The following is a 23,913-nucleotide window of genomic DNA, read 5'->3' on the forward strand; positions in this document are numbered from 1 at the left end:
TGTATGTGCTGACATATAGTAACAATTGCATGAACTGCGTAGTCATAAGTAGGTAATGTAGAATGTAATGTAGGAGACTGATTATAATAGAAAAGTATAATGTATAATGTAAAAAACACGTAGATAATGTAGAACACGTGTTTTCATACTTAACTTATGAGAAATAAAATATTTTTTAGAATCTTCTTACTTTTAATTTGAATTTGAAAATTGTCTAATATCATATAATGGTAATATGTCGATATTTAATTTCATTAAACTTAATATTTTTTTATAAGCATATTTTTTACAAGTCTTATGTTATAAGCAGTGGTTTCCTATCTTTCTAATTTCATTACTCTATGGATTGTCGCTAGTGTAGTTTCTGGGCGTTAACTAAAAATGCGAGTGGCAACGACAACATACCTTCAACTTGTGATTTATGCCTTACCTCGTGACTACCTTATTGATTACTTCTGTAATCGAAATCCGAAAGTTGATGTTCTGTTAAATGTTCAGTGGATGCGGTCGCGTTTGTAACAGTGTGATTTTTTAGTAAATTTATCTTATTCCCTTCGGTTTTACTTAAAAGTTTCGTTTCCTATAACGCTCGAAATTATTTTAACCTAACAATATCGGCTCCTATTAGAATCAAATATGGGATCGCTTTTTCGAAGCGAACAGATGACCTTGTGTCAACTCTTTTTACAAAGTGAAGCAGCTTATGCCTGTGTCTCAGAACTCGGCGAACTTGGCCTTGTCCAATTTCGAGATGTAAGTTTTTTATTGCTGCCTTAATTATATTTCCGAGATTTCCGTATACCACTTCTGTGAAAAATGTTCAATTCTTAAATTAATGAACAATGAAAACATACACGTTGAATAAGATATTTAGCAAAGAATTAACATTTTGTTGTAATAGAAGATTATTTCTTCCAATTCTTTTGTGAAAATATCCAGACTTCAGATTTTATGTTTTAAGCATTATACTATTATGTTACCAAGAATAGCATTTACAATGCATGCCGCTTAATATAAAGAACTACAAATTTTGATATCAAAATCACAGAATTTGTATATGTGTATTGCATACATTGTATATATGAATTTATATGTCACTTTTTCTTAGAAGAAAAAAGGAAGTTGATTTAAGTGGCTTTGTGTCAATAGTGTAATATTTCCCCTTCCATGATAGGACTTTGACTAGGACTATAAAACAAGAATATATACATATTTAAAGTTTCAAGAATTATATAAATGGAGATATTATTGTATTTATTGATGTTAAAGTGTAAGATCAAGTTATTGAAGAAAGTTTATTGAAAAGCATAAAATATATTCATTTCAATAAAATGGATGTATTTCATTTTTTTGTTACTATGTCTATATATAAGTTCTAACAGAATTAAATTAAAAATTAAGTTATTTCCTTTTCTTATGAGAAAAATATTTTTGCGAAATTTTACAAAAGAATGTAAAAAGTCGAGTTCTTAAGAAGGAGCTGAAGCATGTCAGTCATGAATAACATTTTAGATAGTAGGAATAGTTATATTGTAATACAGGAATAAAAATTATATACAATTAATTTGTCATTTATTTGCATATTTGGTTATTGCTTATTAAAAATAACTGATTTAGATTCATATAGGTATGCCGATCCAGCAAATTCAGGTTGTATGTTGTAATTACAAAGATATAATTTTTTTGTAAGCATCGTATTTTTTCTGTCTTTCTGTCTTTCATTTGATAAAGTATTAATAAAATGTTTCATAAAATTTATATGTGGGAATCTTTTGCATATTTTGTTTAGTACAGTAATAAAAATAAATAAAAAGTGGACAAATACAATATTAAAAGAAAAGTCTTATAAATGATATATGTAGTACTTATGGTACAAATTCTTCTTTATTAACCAATTATCGATACAGTAGGAAATCGTGGAAGGTAATTGGAATCATAAACCTGATTACATATAACATAATTAACATAAGTTATTAATAATTAACAAATAAAGGTAATAATTAAAAAAAAACAGAAAATCGGATAATTCTACATGAATAATAAGTAAAAACAATCAATGCAAATTTGTACAAAGTTTCGTTTTCGAATAAGATTTGTCTGATAAAAGACTGGATTATAAATTATACAAATAATATAGTATTACAGCTAAAGAGTACAGTATTATAAGATTACCTGCTTATTTCTATCTATATCTATATCAATGTTTGTAAATATTGACAGTGATATAATCTAAAAAAATACAGTAACTCTCTATATACTTTAATTATTTTTATTATTACGAATATTCTTGAAAGTTGATTTATCGTGTAGTGACTAATATTTCATCCTATAAATTACGTAACGTTAAGCAACAATATCATTATATTTTTTTATTTCTTGCTACAAAAATGATTATTTCGATAATATCATTTAATTGATAGGATTAGGAGATTAAAATGAGGTCAAATACAAATCCAAACGGATTATTTCGAATTAAATAGAGACATTAATTGTACAACTTTTTACATTCTACTAGACGAAATTTTTAATAATTTAAATGAAAAAGAAATTTATTGAAATATACAAGATATCTAGAAGTTATGGAACAAATTTAAGTGTGCTAATTCTTTATGTGAAAAAGATCGAAAAATCATAATTACAATCGAATTTTTTTTTTGAGTCAAAATAAATTTGATGCACACATACGAAGCTAGATATGTAGATATCGCATAGATGACATAGTATAAAAACTACTAATTTTTATGACACAACTAAAATTATAACTACTTTCTTGTACCAATTACGTATTTAGTTTAAGCCTAACGAAATAACATTTGGAGTAGTTTCATATACTAATTTAATTATATGTTTTGTGCAGCTCAATCCCGATGTCAATGCCTTCCAACGAAAATTCGTTAATGAAGTGCGTCGTTGCGACGAAATGGAACGAAAGCTACGATACTTGGAAAAAGAAATCAAAAAGGACGGTATACCAATGCTCGATACTGGGGAAAATCCAGAAGCTCCGCAACCCAGGGAAATGATAGATCTCGAAGCAACGTTTGAAAAATTAGAAAATGAATTACGGGAAGTTAATCAGAATGCGGAAACTCTGAAACGTAATTTCTTGGAACTGACTGAACTAAAGCATATACTTAGGAAAACGCAGGTTTTCTTCGATGAGGTAAGAATGCCTTTTTTAAAAATTAAGCATAAAACACCGTAGCTTATAAATTATCTTAAATATGTAAGAAGTATTTTACATAGTATTGCATTTTTTCCTAACCTGCACGAGAAACAAATATATAAGTGAAACAAATATCGTTATTTATGAAGTTCACTATACATATATATATATATATATATATATTATAATAATATACAGAAAGGGGCACGTAGTTTGGATTATTTCAATAATTTTGTAAATAATAACTTTTCTGGAAATTTTAATTCCAAGAGGATACATAATTTGAAGGGGACTCTATGACTACATTATTCAGTCCTTTCTAATCACTTAAACATACAACATTTCAAGCATACTTTTAATTCTTCATCAAATATATTGCTTTTAATAAAGGATATAAGTAATGTTAATTGATATTGTAAATACATGACGATTCTGTGTTCTACTACACACTGCTATGGTTAAACATTAAATGTTTAACATGTCTGAAAATGAAGCGTTCAACATGATTGAGTTTGTTTTGGCATTGCCTGCATGTCTTGTAATAAAAAGGCGTTTAATTTCAATTAAATAAACATGGATTGTAATAAACATGTTCTTGTAATTTTGAAAATTACAGTGATAACAAAAAGTCATATAATGGAACATACACTCCCTGTTGAATTATGTAACAATCGTGTGAACCAATTTCCGTTGAAATCATTATTTATGAAGTTATCGAACTGTTCGCAGTAGAGTGCTTCGTCTTGTATATTTATAAGAGATTTGAATAATGAATGAAAGAAAAATGTGATGGGTAATTTTATATGATAAATTAATATGAAGGTTAAGAATAACGAAGTAACTCACGATTGAAGCTTCAATCTTCAATTGTAAATGTTTAAAAGTTCAGGCACGAAATGTGTAAAATTCAATAATTCATTAAATATCCTTGTCAATGGTGGATCCTTGTCGAATTATTGAATTTACAACGTTTTTTAACTGAACTTTTAAATATTTTTAACTAAAGCACGAAGTTCCAGTCGCAATTCTATTGTTCCCGATCTTTACTTTATTGTGTCCTATAAAACTGTTTTTTTTTTTTTTTTTATATTTTTCACTTGTTACATAATACTCTGTGTATGGATGTACAATTAATCGTGAAAAATAGGGAAATTGAATGTCCTTTATAATTAACTCATAATGGGGATAGCTTAGAGTTAGAATGGGCAAATCTTACTTTTAAAAGAATGTTTTTTTAATTATTCTAACTATTCAATTAGGACATTGACGTGTGGTTCTATGTAAAAAGAATTTGGACAAAATTATCTCTAAAAAGAAGAGATAATATTTATCTAGTTATCTGACAATCATCAAAATTATTTTCTAAATCAAAACTGACATTCGTATATCCTATTTTTTGCAGTACATTATGCACATATAAATTCATATTATACTGTACAACTGATGTTATCAAAAAGACACATCAGATACATGATACATTAATGATACATGAGAATAAAATGAACACAACGAGTATATAGATTTTATTATCTCAATTTTTTTTTCTGTCAAGGATGTGAAAAATTATCCTTCGTCCTTTTTCTTATTACAAAACGCTTCTGGTCATTAAAACATATATATCCTAAGCTGTTTTTTAAATGCCTTTTTCCGCAAAAAAATATTAATTCACTTAATGTATTTACTTCTTGACACTGAATAGTTTCTTAAAAATCGATATTCTAAAATTCATATATTAGCATATTTATTTATAAAAGATTAAGCTTTATATTATACACACACACGCTTACACATTAATTAGTTACACACTTCATATAAGACCGGCAATGAGATAATTTATTTAAAAAACACCTTTTGTCTTTCGACACCATATGAACAATCATGATGCTTAAACTACTACCTTTTTATTAATTTTTATAATTTATAAATTTTGTTATATACATATATATAATTTAATTTGTCTAAATAATGTCTAGATAATATTTATAAACGTTTAGTATATTAATAAGTGGCAGTACTTTTGGTACGTATACAATTTTCTAGTATTTTAGTTCACATAAATGTAATGCTTCAACTGGTATAAATAACTCTGTGATCAAGCATAATACGTGATTACGCATTACTACAATAAATAATATATAAATGTTATATAAATTTCGCTTATATATACCGCGCGTGCGATGACAATGCTTTGATTAAGAAAAACGGTAAATGGTTATTCGTTTAATAGCCTACTATTTATTTTACTACTCAGTATTTTGAATAATTATTTATAAAGTTTGATCTATAATACAAATTGATGTTTAACTTGCTACTAGTATTGGTCCATAGATAAACTTCCTTAGATAAATATCCATATAAACAAATGCTTTCATGGTAATTTTTGCTAAAAAGTTTTATGGGTACAAATGTAAGAACAAAATTAGAGAACTCATTAAATGAACGGTTCTTTAATGTATGCAATGGATTAAAGTGCATGATAACGAAGGTTGCGTAATTTGTGTTTGACATCAATATCATCTGTCGTAATTGCTTCGCAATTTTGTATAACGGAAACAAGATTGTTTTACCAAATACAAAATAATAATCATAAAAATGAAATTCTAATGCTATGGACATGAAGCTGTTTTTGTTTTGTATTACTAATGGTACTATTGAGTGATTTTAGGACTATTAATGTGTTAGTGTTGCCAACTAACCAAATTGCAGAATTGCAAAGGACACAGGTCACCGTATAAGCCCTATCTCCCTGGTCCTTTATATTCCTATTATTTTCATAAGAAATTTACGAATTTCCAACATATTTTATCGTTAATTGTTTTGTTAAACGTTTATGGTTGGTTACATAACATTCATTAAAAACATGTCGAGTCGGCACGAAATTTCTGAAGTTCCCGGGATTCTTATTCTTATAAGTTTTAAAATTAAGACGCCTTATTTTATGTGTGTGTGTATATATCTATATATATGCAGGATGCCCCTGAAGTATTTTGATTGCTTCTTTAAGGAGGTTTTAGTAGAGCAAGCAAACCAAAATGAACGAATTTTTCAGTAATATAGTAATGTATTGATAAGAAGCTGTCAAATACATCAATGTTTAGCATTAGTAACATTATGTGATGTACTGTGAAACAAGTGGTTTACACAGGCACAAGAGAAATTGTAAAATTCCATATAATTGCTAGTAAAACTTCTAATACATTGTAAATGTATTACTAGAAAATAATGTATTTGTGAATTAATCCAGTTTACCTACAAATCTCCTTAAAGGAGATAATCTTTCTCAGAGGAACTGTATATCTTAATAGGGTAATTAATCATTTTTAATGAAATTAACATAGAATTTTAATATAAATTATTAATTTAAAAAATACTTTTTATTGCAATTATCTGTATGATATAATTTATGATATAGCTAACTTTAACTATTAAATTTGTAATTTGTTATTTTCTTTATGTGTAATGACTTATATTGTAATCGGTTTCATTAATTTTAAAACTTAATACAAAATATATCCCATAGTCCATATATTCATAACAATTTTATTATATATATCATTTAAAACATAGAAAAAATTCAATTACAAAAAATATTAATTTTATATTTATTAGACCTGTTTTGTATGTACAAAATATATTGTATAATTGAAAGTACAATTACATTTTATCAACAAATAATATTCTGTTTTTGTAATAGCAATCCTCCACTTGTACATACAATAAATAGTTTAATAATGTATATTAATTTTTGGTCAGAATTTGACGATATAAGTGAATCTTTATGTAGCATTATATTGTAGGTTTCCAACTTTTAATAGATGGTATCAACTTGGTGCTTGGAATGTTGAACATTACAAACTAGCATGCATATGGGTAACTAGAGAATGACAATTTATTATATTTAAAAAGTCCAAAATAATATCCTTATCTAATAATCTTTTTGCATGAAGCATGTGAAATATTGTAAATATTACATGTATATACAGAGTGTCAATTTGAAATGTGCATGTGAAAAAATTTTATAGGCAAAAATTTCCTATGGAAAAAGAAGGTAAACCTGTATAATTTTGCTAAAATATCTTCTTTTTCATCACAGAATGTCGAAACACAAATTTTACAGAAAAATTAAACGAGGTGCAGTTAAACAGTACATATGTATTAAAATATTTCTTATTGTTATTTATGGTTGAAAATTATTATATTCAATCTCTGTCCTTCAGATTACTTAAATATTTTTAAACATTAATAAGCTCATTCAGATAATAAATAATTTCAATAATGTAACGACGGATGTACGAATAATGTATTTTATATTTAAAATCGACATATATATGTATATAATTTTTGGCAACCTTTGTTGTTATCCAAACAATGCATTAAATGGATTAAATATTGGGGAAACGATATAATGGAAAACAGTTTCTTCTTAATTGCAAAAGATTTAGAAAGATATACTTTTCTATAGAAAATACATTTTACACATGCAATATCGCATGTGCAAAATATAATTATATTGTTCTTTTCAAATAGAGATGTATACTTATACTTCCTGTCATTTTGTGCATAAAATAATTAAGATGATTTAAAGTAACAGCTACTACTGTTAAAGATGCCTCAATATTATTTTAGTACATTATAAAGATTTCATATATATTTCATTTATTGTTTTCGTGCATATTATGATTTATGATCGTTTATGTATTTTATAGAATTAAATGGTATTTGAGGTATTGTGCAACATCTCGTTCATTATGCTCAGCATCGTACTGGCAGTGTTCTAAATTCAATCAAATTAGTAGATAAACATTATCACTTATTGATATTAATTAAATTATTAAAATATTAAATATATTAATAACGTAAATTTAAAAGATGTTATCATTATAAAGATACAGATTAAGTAACAATATTAAAATATCACTTTACTCGTTATTACTAAATCTTATATAATGATTTATATTTCCTTTGTGTATGTGGATTTTGTATATTGTATTGCGTATTTTCATTAGGTCAATTAACCCTTTCACTATTATGAACACAATGTTCACGTTTGCTAAAATAATTTTCAGTAAATCGTGAAGAAATATTCAAGATTATTTATATAAAAATATAAAATATGTAAAAAAGGTATAAAAAATATTACATCTGTAACATTGTTAATTAGATAATTTAATATATAAATCAACAAAATTGCTATCAGAGTAACTCTCTTAAACGGAGTATGTGTATGCGTTAATAGTATGCGTTTCATACAGCCATCTGTAGAATATACATCCTGTACGAGGATCAGTAGAATATGTGTCTTATACAGACATTACACGTTCCGTACAGACATAAGTTCAATAGGCTATATAAGTAGAATATATTTTTCGACACAACGAGTCGTAGCGAAAGGGTTAAGCATTTCATCATTTTCTATGAAAATTAATGTGTACATTCGTTCGTCCTTAAAATTTCTGATGAAATTCTTTTATCATTTAGGGAAAATTGGCAGAATTGTTTGCGTTTTATGTCATCTTTTGTTGCATGTAATATAAATCTAAAATTTGTGTGATTTAAAAGTTTGCCAGAGGTTGAACATATATTTTTGTTCATACGTGTTAGGACATCTCTGGAAAAGTCATTAGGGAATTATAAACATTTTTAAGAATTTATTATTATTCTATTTGGAATCATTGATTATAAGAATTCCATATATTCAATATTTTGGTTAAAAATCAACTATTTGTAAAATTAGATAATTTTCTTGTCCATGTACATAGATATTTCAACCTTCGTATTACTAGATATTCTATTGTAATTATTTTTATTTGTTGCAATATATAATTTGACAGCAATAAATATTAATTATTTAATAAATTAGATTCAGATTTTCGATAGACTTTTCAGAGTTTCCTATTTTGTCGTAACACCGTAACACTTAGAAATAATTTTTTTTTACAATAAATATCCTGTTGTGTTTTGAATTGCTATGTCGCACGAATACAAAGTTCTGACCAATTAATCGTGAAAATGTGGCTTAATTATGTTCTTTAATAAGATCAACGGTGTCCTAATACTTATGAAAGTAATGTATGTTGAATTTTTTCGGTATTTACCATGCCATGGGGTTTACATCTTATTATTTTTAGAGTTTATGAACGCGTATTGTGTAACCTTAATCTCCATTTTATAAGAGAATGTTTATATTAGTTGTTGATGTTGTTTGGTATTTTCCATCATATATTCTTGCAGTATTTCTAGAAATGCTATCGCAGAGGTCATAAAAATACTTTATTGTTAGTACAATGTTAGATTTCAATTCTTGTAGGTTTCGTATTTTCGTTATTACATATTGGCAGTCATTTGATATCGATGTTAACTGAATAAAAGTACTCGTTTAAAATATCTTACGATCATCATCTTTATTATTTTACTTTGATTTTATTATTTTAATATGTATAATAAAACATACTTTCAGAGGTGTAATTATAAATATGTTTACTGAAATGGTAAATTATGACATGTGCCACTAAACTATATTTAAATTTATTTATTAGAATGATTTACATAGAGTACATATTTTGAGTATATAGTTCGCAATTTTTTTAAGGAGATTAAGGAGATGTTCTTAATTGATTTCAAGTATACTGTTGAACGTTTTCTATTTGCTATGATTCAGTAAAATTGCTTCATCAACAATGATTAATTATTATTTTTCTTAGACAGTAAAAATAAAAAAATAATTACAGAAATAATAATACAGACGAAAATTCTTAATTCTAATTATACCATATCATTTGGTCAAGTAAAAATTAATACTACCATGACATATGGCTCTAAAGAGATTATTTTTGACACACAAAGTAACAAACTTTTTTACACATTTTAGCAAATACTATTCATCACAGCGATGAGTTCAATTTTTTTGACATCCTGTATTATATATAATATATACAAGAAGTACGAATTATTTTATATACTTAATTTTCTTTTATAAATTTTTAATTATCGATCATATTGGAGCATCCCAATTTTTATCCTATTAAAAAAAATTGAGAACCGCCATCCGTGTACAGAGTGGTGAATTGAATAAGTATGTTAACAAATGGTTAAAAAGGAAAATAAAAAGAAATAACGGGAGATAGGGCAAAAGAGAGGTGACATGTGTCTGTTGCCAGGCTGAGCATGGAGGTGTCGTGTCGCAGATGGCAGACCCCAGCCGTGAGGAAGAACAAGTCACTCTCTTGGGTGAAGAGGGCCTCCGCGCTGGCGGCCAGGCTCTCAAGCTCGGGTAATTAAATGTGGTGTAAATTCGAACAATGTAGAGCGTGATGATTCGCAAAATTTCGCATAGCAAATATTAAGTACATACATTATGATTTATAGTGCAAGTAAAATCGTATACAGAGAGTTTTATTTGTTTTTTAATATTTTCGTTAATATCTCTGTCACTTTTTATGTATCTATAAACTTCCTCTTTTTTAATAATTTTATAATAATTTGTAATTTCTCTCAAAATATTTTGCTTTTTTTAATTTTCATGTTTGTAAATCTTTCTTTTTTTTTAATTTGTTATTTTTTAAAGTTACTTTATAATAATCATATAATAATCATTCTTCTACTGTCTTATTAGCTTGGAGGAATATAAATAATACTGAAGATGTTGTGCACATGAATACAAGTTACTTTAAGTAAGAATTCATTGATTGTAATACTGACTTTTCTGAGAACTATTCATGTAAATGCAAGTAACGGAGATATTAAAGTAGTTAGGGTAACTTAAAAATCATGAACAACTTTAAATCGTTTCTTCTTAGAAGAATAATAATATTGCAGTATATCAACTCGTAATAAATTAATGAATTATACTATAAATACTATATGTTGGCCACCTAAATCACTCCAATAATTAAATGCAATAATCATTGTGGAAGAAACATAATCTTTAATTTGAAATTTGGAAAGAAATCCTTGCGTTCTACATTTGAGACACCAGTGACTAAAAATCATATTAGTACGACATAAATGTTCTATAGATTTACCTGTGATTTAAAACTCCTACTGAATTTTTTTATTTATTTTTGAGTTTTTGGAATATAAAACGAATAGTGACCGCTACAAATGAATTATTAAATCTATGGACACATTTGTACATATATTTTAATCGAATTAGAATTTATTAATCCATAATCTGCAAATATTGCAGAGCTTTTCATCAATGTTGTCTGTGCTATTAGGCTATATATAAATCTAGATTTAAGTAGAAGGCATGATGCGTCAGTGTGTTCTGTGGTTACAGCACCTGTATACTACGGCAGACACCATAGGATCACACTATAGGAATCCCCTCAGGCAAGCTGTTATCAACCGTTATTTGCATTTGCAAATCTGTTTTGCTCAGTGTTTTTTTTTTTTTTTTGTCTGTAGTTACCTAAAATCCTTTAGCTCAGAAAGAGCACTAATATTACAGTCGCTGAAACATTTGCTAACAATAAGTCTTATAGAGACCACAATTAAAAGCACTATTAGCTTAAGAAAATACATATAAAAATTTATTATCAGTGGCAATATTCACGTGCTTGTTAATATAGAAGCATTTATTCGTTGCTTGAAAAAAAAAATGTATTGATTTATGTTAAAGTGTTACGATAACAATTAATTTATTAATTATAAACTAAGAGATAGAGAGTTATATGGTGTTGTATATTAAAATTTGAATCAATCTAAAATGGAAATAAAATAGAAATGAAAGTTTGAATGATCTAGTATGACAGAACAGACAAATCAGTATTATTTTCAGAAATATTCAATGTTAATTTTTTGTCCTTATAACATTTTTATTAATTTGCTCTTAAAATAAAGTCATGACCTGATCCGGTTATCGTTCGATAAAATCATCCTGTTTATATATATGTTTAGTATGTGTGTAGTATATATATATACAGATATTAAATAATAAAAAATATATATATATGTGTGTGTGTATATATATTACGATATATTCATTTAGTTAAGTAATGTACATGTTAAGTAATTTTAATTTAAATCTTGCACAAATTGAAATACACTATATGTAAAATTGTAAATACATCTGCACATGTATATACTATGTCATTAATAATACTAACATCGTTTAAACTCTGCAAAAAGTATTGCTTCTGCCAAATGTATAGCCAGAATATCTAATACGAAGACTTATGTTTAATCGGCGATATTTGATATCGATTTATTTAAGACTAATTCTGTATAAGATTTCATTCTTTTAACTGGTAATCAAAGGAAAGATAAAAAGCAACGAGATGTATTTATCGACTTTATTTAATATTATTTTTATAGATAAGTGCACAACGAATTATTTTTTTCAAGCATCGAAATGTGAAATTGCCTTATTTTTACGGTTGCGTACATACAATAAATTGAAAAAATAAGCAGCAACGCTCCGTTAATATTAAAACATTCAGGTCTGATTTAAACAAGGAATTCGTAGCAAATTTTGAATCTTAAAATTTTTTTATCGTTGGTCAATAAAACAAACAGAGAACAGAATCGTGGTAATTTCATTTTTAATATTCGAAATTAACTTTTGGGCTGACTGAACTCATATAACATGACAATTGAATAAGACATAGCTGTACAATTTTTACTTAATTTTTATTTGAATATGTACTTCAAGTTTTACGTTTAGAAGCTTTTCTTTTCTCTATACATTATACTATCAGTTTTTACAAAGTTACTTTTTGTAATCTATTATTCCAATTAGTAAGAATTGTTTATTTGCACTGCGTAGAAATGAGAGACAATTATAAAGATTATTGCTTTGGCGACTTTAAATGCTCTTTAAAGACAAATGCGACTGTTTGCTTAATTAAATAACATTCACTTATTTATCAAAGTCCTTAATTCTAAGATGTGTGTTAAATTGTTACTGAAACAAGTTAAGTTAAAAAGTACACTATATAACAGTTGATACAGTTTGACGTTATTCACATGTAACATATGTATTTAAAAGTTGGTTAAAACACATTCAAACTGTATCGAATATTCTGGTAACGATAACAATACTGAAATAATATATGTGAGTCCGTTCATTCATTATTTATTTAGCTTCAACGTGAATAACAGTAATGATGATAGTGTGGCCATGGGTATGTATAGATGCGTGCGCTTACGCGCCTACACAAATATCAAAAAAAGAACCTTGATGGTTTCTCGTTTGAGAATTCGATTTAAAAATACGAGTAAAGTTAAGAGTCTGGCTTGCAGCACCGTTATTTAAACATCCCAATCGATTACAGCTATTGTTGTTGGCAATAATTTAAGGTGAGTCGTAAATTCAAGTGGTGTCAAATATTTATACTTCGTGATTTCAGATATGCTCAGTTTGAAATTGAGATTTAAAATGTATTAAATAGATTAATCTGTTCGTTTAAAATACTCATGTAATTTCAAGTAAATATTAATGACTATGTAACAGCAATGGTTTTATAATATCATAGGTGGAACCGTGAAGTATTTTAAAATAAAGGTTTAGTTGCTATTCATAATTTTCAATACTAAAGTCAATCCTGTATTTTTAATATTTTATGAAGATCGACAAAAATGTTTAAAGTTGATATTAATAATTAGTAGATCCGTTCTATATTCTCTATATCTTTTAATAAGACTTACGGTGAAGAGCCAGAGTATAGATACTCAAGCAAAGGCAACTTACGCTGCAATGTCGTGGTGGGAAAGTTATAGCTTTATTTAAAATTCTCGTGAACACAAATAGTCATCAAATATTTGGCCAAATATTTATAAATTTACAAATGGCCAAAATATGTTTGGCCATTGTTTATATGCTTCAACAAGATTTTGTAATAACGAAAAAGCACTTTTTGTGTATAATGTTTGGTAACTTTTAACTTATTTAGTTCCTCGCCTCTAGATACAGCTTTGTTATGAGTTTCTTATTTTAGTAATATTAAGCTTCTAGAAATACGTCTGATGTTTACTATTCTATCGTAGTTGTAGTTTTTACGCTTACAGATTGCCCCACCACAGAACTGCTACATTGCCATGTCTGACATATAATATGTACTTCGTATATAGGCACATACATGGCTCTAAAAGTGAAATCTCACTTTGCTTGTCCTTCTATATTTAGACACAAAGCTCATACTGTCGCACACTTTTTGGTATGTGATTGAATTTACAACTCGTATCCCTTTAATATTCGTCTTTCATATATTTTAGAAATCTAAAATAGTAAGATCTAAATAGTAAACAAATTATATAAAATGTAAATGATATGAAGCTTATTATTTAAAGCTCGTACGGCACGTTAAATACATACAATTATATTTAAACCAAGTTTTGAATTCGAAATGCTACAAAAGGCTTTTATTAACCGGACAGTGTAATAACAATATTTAATAATGCATTGTGGTTGAATGTTAAGGATGAAAAGATCAGCAAATTCTGTAGTTTCGTTATTCAAGCAATTATTTCAGCCAAAAGCGTACAACACTAAGAATAGAAATCGTGTAATTGCAAATCGATTTAGTTTATTTAAATGACTATTTATGTATTCTCGTATATAAATGCATATATAAATGACAGTAAGTTTGGCTTTGTGCATTCCAAAAAGAAGTAGTTCCAAATAAAACATTAATTAAAATAGCCAATTTACATTTCCTATATCATAAATAATTGGAATTAATTTCATTTCATAACTTGAATCATTTTGTTTCATAAATTCATCCTTATCCCTCGATCTACAAAGCGTCTGATCAGTTATGGATGATACTACTGTATATATATATTCGCTTATCGTATATTATATGTGTATATGTCGGGAAGGGGTAAACTGGTAAGTAGTAAGCTTCTGATATGTTTGTTTTGCATGCTATATATTAATTCTTATGATTATTGTTTATTCCACGAAACCTAATCTAACAGCATTTAACAGGTAACAAAAACCTTTCTTCATCCAACCAAAACAGGCAGATCACTGTATTTATGCTATTGTATTATTCGCACCGTAGGTTATAAAACTTTCTGTTCAATTTTATATCTGAATTTGCTAAATGAAAATCATAACTACAAAGGAAACTATGAAACAAAAATAGTGTATATATAAGACGACTCATTTTGATTTTTGATACCCACTTCATGATTAACTTATTTCGAAGAATATATCGAAGGGTAACCAAAATATGAGTTTTAGAGTTTAAAGAAAGATTAAAATAAACGAGAACAATGATTTCTAAAAATAAATACGTTTCTAAATAAAAGTGTTGACGTGTATAAATGTAAGATGTATGTATATTTTATCACGCCTAAATGAATTAAATTGGCATTGTGGCCGATTTCTAGAAACCTTCTAAATATATTTAGTTACAATCTAATATTACTTGAACTTTGAATGATATAACTACATAACCGAAATTATTTTCAAATTATTTATTGAATAAGAATCGTTGTGTACATGATATTTTTGTATTTCTTCTTTTTTTATTTTTGGTTGTCTTTCCCTTTCTTCTTTTCTTTTCTCTTTCTTCGTATATTCGCCCTACGACCTGGTTAATTCAATATTGAACCAACTGTTCTTAAAATTAATTCGAATGGATTTTCGAATTCGTACTACCTACGTTACGTCATAAGTAAATACATATGATGTTTCTTACAGAGTACCATCGCAAAGTGATAATCGCTAATTTTTATGAAATTTGGATATAAAATGATTTCTCAATAAAAATGATATTCACTCTTGAGGTTACGAAACCTTTTTAGCATAATATTAATCCAAACATTTTTCATTGAAGTAAAAGTTGGAAATTAGTGATTATCACTTGAAATTCCACTAGTCCTTAGGCCATAAACAAGATTTATATAAATAAGATTACATTTCGTCACCATCATAAACAACATTTTTTTTCCTTCAAGTTACTATACAGGTCTAAAAAAAGAAATATATGGACGCATGATCCATTAATATATGTATTCAGGGGGTAACAATTACGATTAAATAAACAATAAATTCCCTTTTACTCGATATTGACGATTATTCTAGAAAAAGAGAAGCAGGACCTTTTCAGAGCTCAGAATGGTATAGGAAGAGTAATTTATTTACAAAACCGTTTTCAGATTTCATGAGAATTAATTTAATTATTTTTTTTCTCTTCACATTTCCCACAAGTGTCATAAAATTCTAATAAATAAAAATCATCTAATAAATACACGTAAGAATAGTTTACTACCTAATTTGACATAGTGCCATTGAAGACAACAATTTACATTTACACAATTGAATACCTCATTGTGACAATAGAAAAGCAATAAAATATTATTTATTATCTCAAGCGCACTATTATCATAAATATTTGCTTTTCTATTTATTTGATGTCTCGCGGTTTAATGATACGACTGCGTTGAATTAACGAGGTCATTTTGTATTGATGGTGAATTAATAATTGATATTTAGCATAATTGATATTAACAGCTTCAATATATAATGTAACACTGTATAGTAATTCATATTTAGTTGAAAATATAACCGATTTAAGATATCTTTGTAACCTTGAAAATACTTCCTCTGGTCTTATTATAGAAGCAGTTACTATACATATCTCGCAATTTACTGGTACCCACCACTACAGACAAAGAAATTGAAATTAATCTTTATGGTAGAATACACTGCTAAAGTACACTACTATTAGTACACTACTAAGTAGAATGTATATTATGCTAAAAATCGGTCGTTATACTCTTTAACAATTATGTTACTTTATTCCTTATACAAGGGAAATAGGCTCGGAAATATTTATGTAATACATGATATGATATGATAATGATTTATATAATATGATCAATATGATATTCGTTTGAAACGTAACATTATTATTAAAAAATGTATCGCGTGGTGAAAGAAATTATATTGTCTAAAACTGAATACATTCGATCTATCGCTTACTAATTGTAAGAAATATTAGTGCCTATTGCTGCTTCAAAACAATTCCTTTTCTATTTCTGCAAAATTGGAACCAGTAAATTTCCTAAAATACGAGCCATTAAAGATATCTTTAATCTTATTCCTGCGTGTGTAAAACGTAAGGGAACTTACGCAACAACAATATGGCGTTGGAGCATTATAGTGATGTCTAGTGTGCTAATGTGGTTGTGTCTTGTCTGTTGTGTCGTCAGCAAGAGCACGCAGGCTTGAATCCTACCGAGTCCATGACACGTGCATTGATTAGTGATGATAATATCGCCCGCCAGACTGCCCTTGGTCCTGTCCAACTGGGGTACGTACTCCTACTAGTAAATCCTTCCCATATCGTTATTATATCCTTCTAAATTCATTCAGTACGATTATATTAATAATTTTATCATTTTTAGAAACTTTTATATCTAGCACCGTTTTTTTATCACAGAGTTTCCAATTGTATCTAGCAAATTTTAAACGGCTGTTTTATCCGTATAAGGTGTGCAGGATGAAGTCAGGGTGGGTGGTATGCAAACGATGAATAAACCGAAAATATGGAATAAAATGTTTTCTTGAACTCACATTCGATTCATCGAACGTGAACCACAATGATTGAAAATATCATAATAAACAGTAATTGCAAATTTCTTAACAATTCTGTACATAAACTTTTTCAAAACTGCAGAGGATTTACACTGTATTTTGAATAATTAAATCCGCTATCAAGATTGTCATTCCTCGAAGAGTAGCAAACTATATATAAAAAAACTTCTGTATTTTTTACTTTCGAGTCATTTTTATACATAGAATTCCTACCTGCCCGGATCATCCTGTATGTCGCAACCTAAACAACTTAAACATAATATCGTAAATGTTTTTGTTACTTTTGAAGTCATGAAAAGAAAATTGCTTACCAATAACATCAAAGAAATGAGAGTAAAATTATATAGAAGATGCTTATTAAAAGTTCAGATTGTTTTAGCCACATTAAACATTTTTAAACAGCCAATAAATTTAGATATGTTATAGCGACTTGACGAGTAACAGGAATATTTAATTGTGCAAATGGGACATTTTCTGTAATAGGCAAATGTAATTTGGTCAATTTTGCTCATGCATATACAAAATAATTATGGTCAGCATTTCCAGTTTCTGCAAAATCGTAAGAATTATAGAAACATTTGTTAATAATGATTTTATAGCTTTCAAGGAATTTTTACTATAACTTTAACAACTTTATGATGGTTTGAGTGTCTTTTTATGTGTGTGTGTGTAGACGAGTTCTGCAATATGCATATACACTGTTTACGTAAATTCAACATGATTATGATCCAAAGTATCTTATTTCTTTTTTTCATCGTACATTTGCAAAGTATATAATATAATTGTTGATACAAAAAAGCAACCATAAAATAATATTGAAAAATATGAATTGAAGTACAAAACAGATGATCGTTGAAAAATAAATCGATTTTCACGTGATGAATCAAATAAACTTGCACACTGTAATTTTTATACATGTGTGTTTATGTGTTTACTAGGATAAGTCATTTTTTATACCGAAATCTTTTTCATTTTGTTCTTTAGAATTGTTTTAACCCATCAAATAATTTTTTAAATATTTGAGTTTGATCGGAGAATAAAAACATATACACTCCTAATATTTTACATATAAAATTTTATGCATTTTATCAATACTTGTAAAAAGACTTTCAGCCATCTACAAATAAGAATCATCCATAGAGCTTATTCATAAAACTTACTATTTTTCTTTAACACGATACCACTAAAAAATAGTTTTTGCATGTGAAGTATCCTACATTGTATTGTTTTATACTTCTCGAAATAAAACAACTTTCTTTACTATAATAGATTTCTGTCCCTTTTTTTAACAAAACACATTTTCTATACTCCCATAATGTGGTATTCAATTTTATCATTTCAATCATATGCATGTTGTTTTATTTCAACAGTATATACACACGTCTAATTAGATTAAAGTTTAAATGATCATATTAAAACTTAATATGCAAACTAATCCTAATTTATTCAATAATATTATAATAAACGCTTACTAAAAGTCACCGCTATAAGACATATTCTTTCTTTCTTTTCGAATATTGTCCGTGGTTATCACTTTTCATTTGGATGCACCAAACTTCTTTATTTTGAAATTTTAAGCACATACAACATTGGATAAGATTATGAGCCATTCGTTTAGTACGTTTTCATTGAACATATGCTACTATTGTTGTTGCTATCATTCTTATTACAATCATTATTCCCATTATTATCGTCATTCCTTCATCATGATGACATTATTATCACTATCATCATCATTTTTGTTGTTATTTTTATTAACATTATATATACATGTATACATAATGCGTTTATTGAATTTTATTGTACTCGAAAATTATGATATATTCATATATGATGAATCAAGCAACGTTTATGACTAAAAAGAACCATGGCTACAAAGATCATCATTCTTCAACAATAATAAGGTTAAGTAACAATTAATGAATTTAAGATATAAAAATATATAAACGATACAGGTTGAAAGTATAATATCTATAACGTAGTATATTAACCTTGGAAACTCATATAACTTGAGCGATATATGGCGGCATACGATATATGCATATACAAACGATTTTCAATGTAAATCGTTGATGTACATTATTATTACGTTCATGTTAAATTTAAGGTGTTTTAAAATATTTATACATACGCACAAACATACGTGTATAGTGTATATGTATAATTAATGGTGTCATGTCTTTATTTTCATTCATTTACAATTTTTCCGTGATACGCGTATCTTACTAAAATTATTCTTTAAATAGATTCGTGGCAGGAGTTATCCTACGAGAACGTATTCCAGCATTTGAACGTATGCTCTGGCGAGCATGCCGTGGTAATGTATTCCTGCGTCAAGCAGAGATTGAAACCCCTCTGGAAGATCCTTCAACGGTAGGTCTTCTCCTCTACGTCCTTATGATATCGATCGTTTCTAAGATTTTTTAGCAAATGTAAAAATGTATTTAAAAAAATATATTGTTATGCTTTTTTAGGGAGATCAAGTTTTTAAGTCTGTATTCATCATATTCTTCCAAGGAGATCAATTGAAAACTCGAGTTAAAAAGATTTGCGAAGGATTTAGAGCTACTTTATATCCTTGTCCCGAAGCACCCGCTGATCGTCGTGAGATGGCTATGGGAGTTATGACTCGAATTGAAGATTTAAATACAGTTAGTTACTTCCTTTTTTTTAATAATAAAAATATACCAGAGTTGGCGCGATATTTATGAAAACATTGTTTATGATCTCGCCATTTATCTTGATTACAATAGATGATCAATGTATTCTCTATATAGACTTCTATACAATTATACAATTGTAATTACAGCGAAATTTTACGCTATTTTGTTACTCTACAATTCTTCTTTCATTTTTATTAAACATTCTATTTACTTATCATCTCACATTTGGTGATACATATGAAGATATTTCTGAAATTATGCGGAATAATCAGAATACTATATATATATATTAATTTATATTTGTGTTATGAAAATTAATCATATCTCTCTCTACTATAATTCGATATAGGTTCTTGGACAAACTCAAGATCATCGACATCGTGTCCTAGTAGCCGCTGCAAAAAATATTAAAAATTGGTTTGTGAAAGTTCGCAAAATCAAAGCAATCTATCATACTTTAAATTTATTTAATTTGGATGTTACGCAAAAGTGTCTAATCGCTGAATGTTGGGTTCCTGTACTAGACATTGAAACAATACAATTAGCATTGCGTCGTGGAACTGTAATTATTTATATATTTTTTAAATAATGTCATATTGTCATTTTTAACTGAAAATTTCATAGAAATATATATTTTAGGAACGAAGTGGGAGTTCTGTACCACCGATTTTAAATCGTATGGCAACGTTTGAAGATCCGCCTACTTATAATCGGACCAATAAATTTACCAAAGGTTTCCAAGCTCTGGTAGATGCATATGGAGTAGCTTCTTACAGAGAAATGAATCCATCTCCTTATACTATTATAACATTTCCATTCTTATTTGCTGTTATGTTTGGTGATACTGGGCATGGCTTAATTATGTTTCTCTTTGGTGGATGGATGGTATTAAAAGAAAAACCATTGGCTGCAAAGAAATCTGATAATGAAATTTGGAATATCTTCTTTGGTGGCCGATATATCATTTTTCTAATGGGTTTATTTTCAATGTATACTGGACTTATATACAATGACATATTTTCTAAATCATTAAATATCTTTGGGTCATATTGGAGAATCAATTATAATATCTCAACGATAGTCACAAATAAGGAGTTGCAATTAAATCCTAGTGATACGGAACAATATTTACAAATTCCATATCCTCTAGGAATGGATCCTGTGTGGCAATTAGCAGAGAATAAAATTATTTTTCTAAATTCATACAAAATGAAAATATCTATCATTTTTGGAGTCATACATATGTTGTTTGGTGTGATAATTGGTCTATGGAACCATATGTATTTCAGGAGACAGCTGAGCATAGTTTGTGAATTTGTCCCTCAGATTATTTTCCTAGTATTTCTTTTCCTTTACATGGTATTGCTTATGTTTATTAAATGGATTAGCTATGGTCCTAATAGCGATAGTAAGTAATATGTTATATGTAATACAAACATATACTATAATATTATTATATTATGATACTTATTATTATTTTTAGACACAGATCCAGCACATGGACCTTTCTGTGCACCATCAGTATTAATTACATTTATTAACATGGTATTATTCAAGCCTGGTACTGCACCAGCCAAAGAATGTAGCCCCTGGATGTACAGCGGGCAAAATGGATTCCAATCGTTCCTCGTTGTAGTAGCTGTTCTTTGCATTCCATGGATGTTATTGGCAAAACCTGTTTCAATGATGTATAATAGAAAGAAACAACATTATCAGGTTACATTTCAAATTCATCATAAGTATTTTAAATTCGTATCTTTTATAATACATATAGATAAACTTTTCTTTTGTTCTCCCTTCTTTATACATTAGTTAAACAATCACGGTACAGAAAATGGTGACATAGAAGGTGCTGTTGATGCTATACAACCAGTAAGTGGAATTCCTCAAGGAGGTCACAAAGAAGAAGAGGAGGATATGAGTGAAGTATTTATTCATCAGGGTATTCATACCATTGAATACGTTCTTGGTAGTGTATCTCACACAGCATCCTATCTTCGTTTATGGGCCTTATCTCTTGCCCATGCACGTAAGTTTAACAATTAATACGTTTATTGTTCCATAATTTATAGCAGATATATTTTACTAGACATTTATTGATTATATATAGAATTATCAGAGGTATTGTGGAACATGGTAATGAGAAATGGATTAACTCAAGAAGGTTGGTCAGGAGGTATCATTTTATGGGCTGTATTTGCATTTTGGGCTGTTTTAACTGTCGGCATTCTAGTTCTTATGGAAGGCTTATCAGCTTTCTTACATACACTTCGACTTCATTGGTATGTTGAAAAAAATGATCGTTATATTTAAGAAATTTCTATGTTACTATACTATATTATACTTGAAGGATAATATAGAATACAAACTGCCTTTTTAAATAAAATACATGTTTTTCTGACTAAAAATTTCATACTTTATTATAGGGTCGAATTTCAAAGCAAATTTTATGCTGGACAAGGATATGGCTTCCAACCATTTTCGTTTGAAATTATTTTAGATGCAGCCCAATCTACTACAGAAGATTAAAGTATATTGCTTCGCAATACAAAGTTTCACTTACTCCATATACTATCAGTGGACTTGTTCTTCATAAGTATAAAAAACATAAAAGTAATAATATTATGACATCTTCATGTCAATAGAATTCTAACAAGTCTCTAAAGTGTTATCATGTTAATATTATGTTTAAATAAATTAAATAATTTTTATTCTGTAATCATGTTTCAAAATTTATTTAACGTACTATTTCTATTATGTGCAACAATAATTAAATTTATATTTAATCATATTTTTTCATTACACAATTAAAGATTGCTTGGAATGTTATAATTCTTCAAAGAAACTTTCACTAGACGACGCTTATGGAATTTACAAAGATATAAATGGTATAAGATATAACTGGATCTGAGGTAGAAAAAGCAACTATAATTATATGCATATCGTGTATTTAGCCATTATTATAATTGTACACATATATGTCATAAATTGTAACTTATATCATTTTATTATTGCATTCCTATCTGTTACGTAATAAAAAATGAACACTATAAAAGCTTTGTATTTAATTTATTCAAATAATATTTTCAGTACTTTGTAAATACATTACAATACACATACGCGTATACATAGATGTATAACATAACGAAATGTCTGTATATGTATTGACACAGCTGCTATTATCAGCAGATTTCTTATACTGAATTCATATTAACAATTTACAATTGATTGTATATCACTTTCTATTCACATCTACTAGATTCTAGATCTATTATAACAATAACAAATTCTCTTTCAGGAAAAGACACTTTAATTTCTCAATTAAATCAAAATCTTTTTTTCGTGTCGTCAATGGAAAAGTTTGAAGAAGATTCTTCGCAGGAATCTTCCGAGTCATCGTTTATTATATTTGAATTAGGACAATTGATTTGTTCTATTAGATCATCTTCAATCAAAGTGATATATTGAACGAGGGTCGTGGCAAATTTCGATTGTGTTATACGAATCTTCCAATGTTGTAATACAAGTACCATATT

At 27.7% G+C, this 23,913-nt stretch overlaps 1 protein-coding gene and 1 long non-coding RNA gene across 5 annotated transcripts; both read left to right on the top strand.

The window, feature by feature from the left end:
- Window positions 1-379: 379 nt before the first annotated feature.
- On the top strand, window positions 380-23,432 carry LOC100644609 (V-type proton ATPase 116 kDa subunit a 1). Of its 4 annotated transcripts, none has more exons than XM_012311899.3 (11): window positions 380-753; window positions 2,858-3,163; window positions 10,324-10,436; window positions 19,961-20,087; window positions 20,189-20,365; window positions 20,727-20,939; window positions 21,017-21,785; window positions 21,861-22,093; window positions 22,190-22,406; window positions 22,488-22,659; window positions 22,804-23,432. In XM_012311899.3, exons 1-11 carry the CDS (start codon window positions 637-639, stop codon window positions 22,904-22,906), a joined length of 2,547 nt encoding a protein of 848 aa, XP_012167289.1. In that variant the 5' UTR covers window positions 380-636; the 3' UTR covers window positions 22,907-23,432. The 4 variants fall into 4 exon arrangements, with proteins under 4 accessions (XP_012167289.1, XP_012167291.1, XP_048264619.1 ...); XM_012311901.3 differs by having other exon boundaries at window positions 10,351-10,436; XM_048408662.1 differs by lacking the exon at window positions 10,324-10,436 and adding an exon at window positions 11,445-11,497.
- Window positions 3,170-10,285, top strand: LOC125385644. The gene is made up of 2 exons (XR_007225140.1): window positions 3,170-8,461; window positions 8,546-10,285. It is a non-coding gene; the product is annotated as an uncharacterized LOC125385644 (long non-coding RNA).
- Window positions 23,433-23,913: the final 481 nt, after the last annotated feature.

Source organism: Bombus terrestris, chromosome 9, assembly GCF_910591885.1.
Source record: "Bombus terrestris chromosome 9, iyBomTerr1.2, whole genome shotgun sequence".
Classification (NCBI taxonomy): Eukaryota; Metazoa; Arthropoda; class Insecta; order Hymenoptera; family Apidae; genus Bombus; species Bombus terrestris.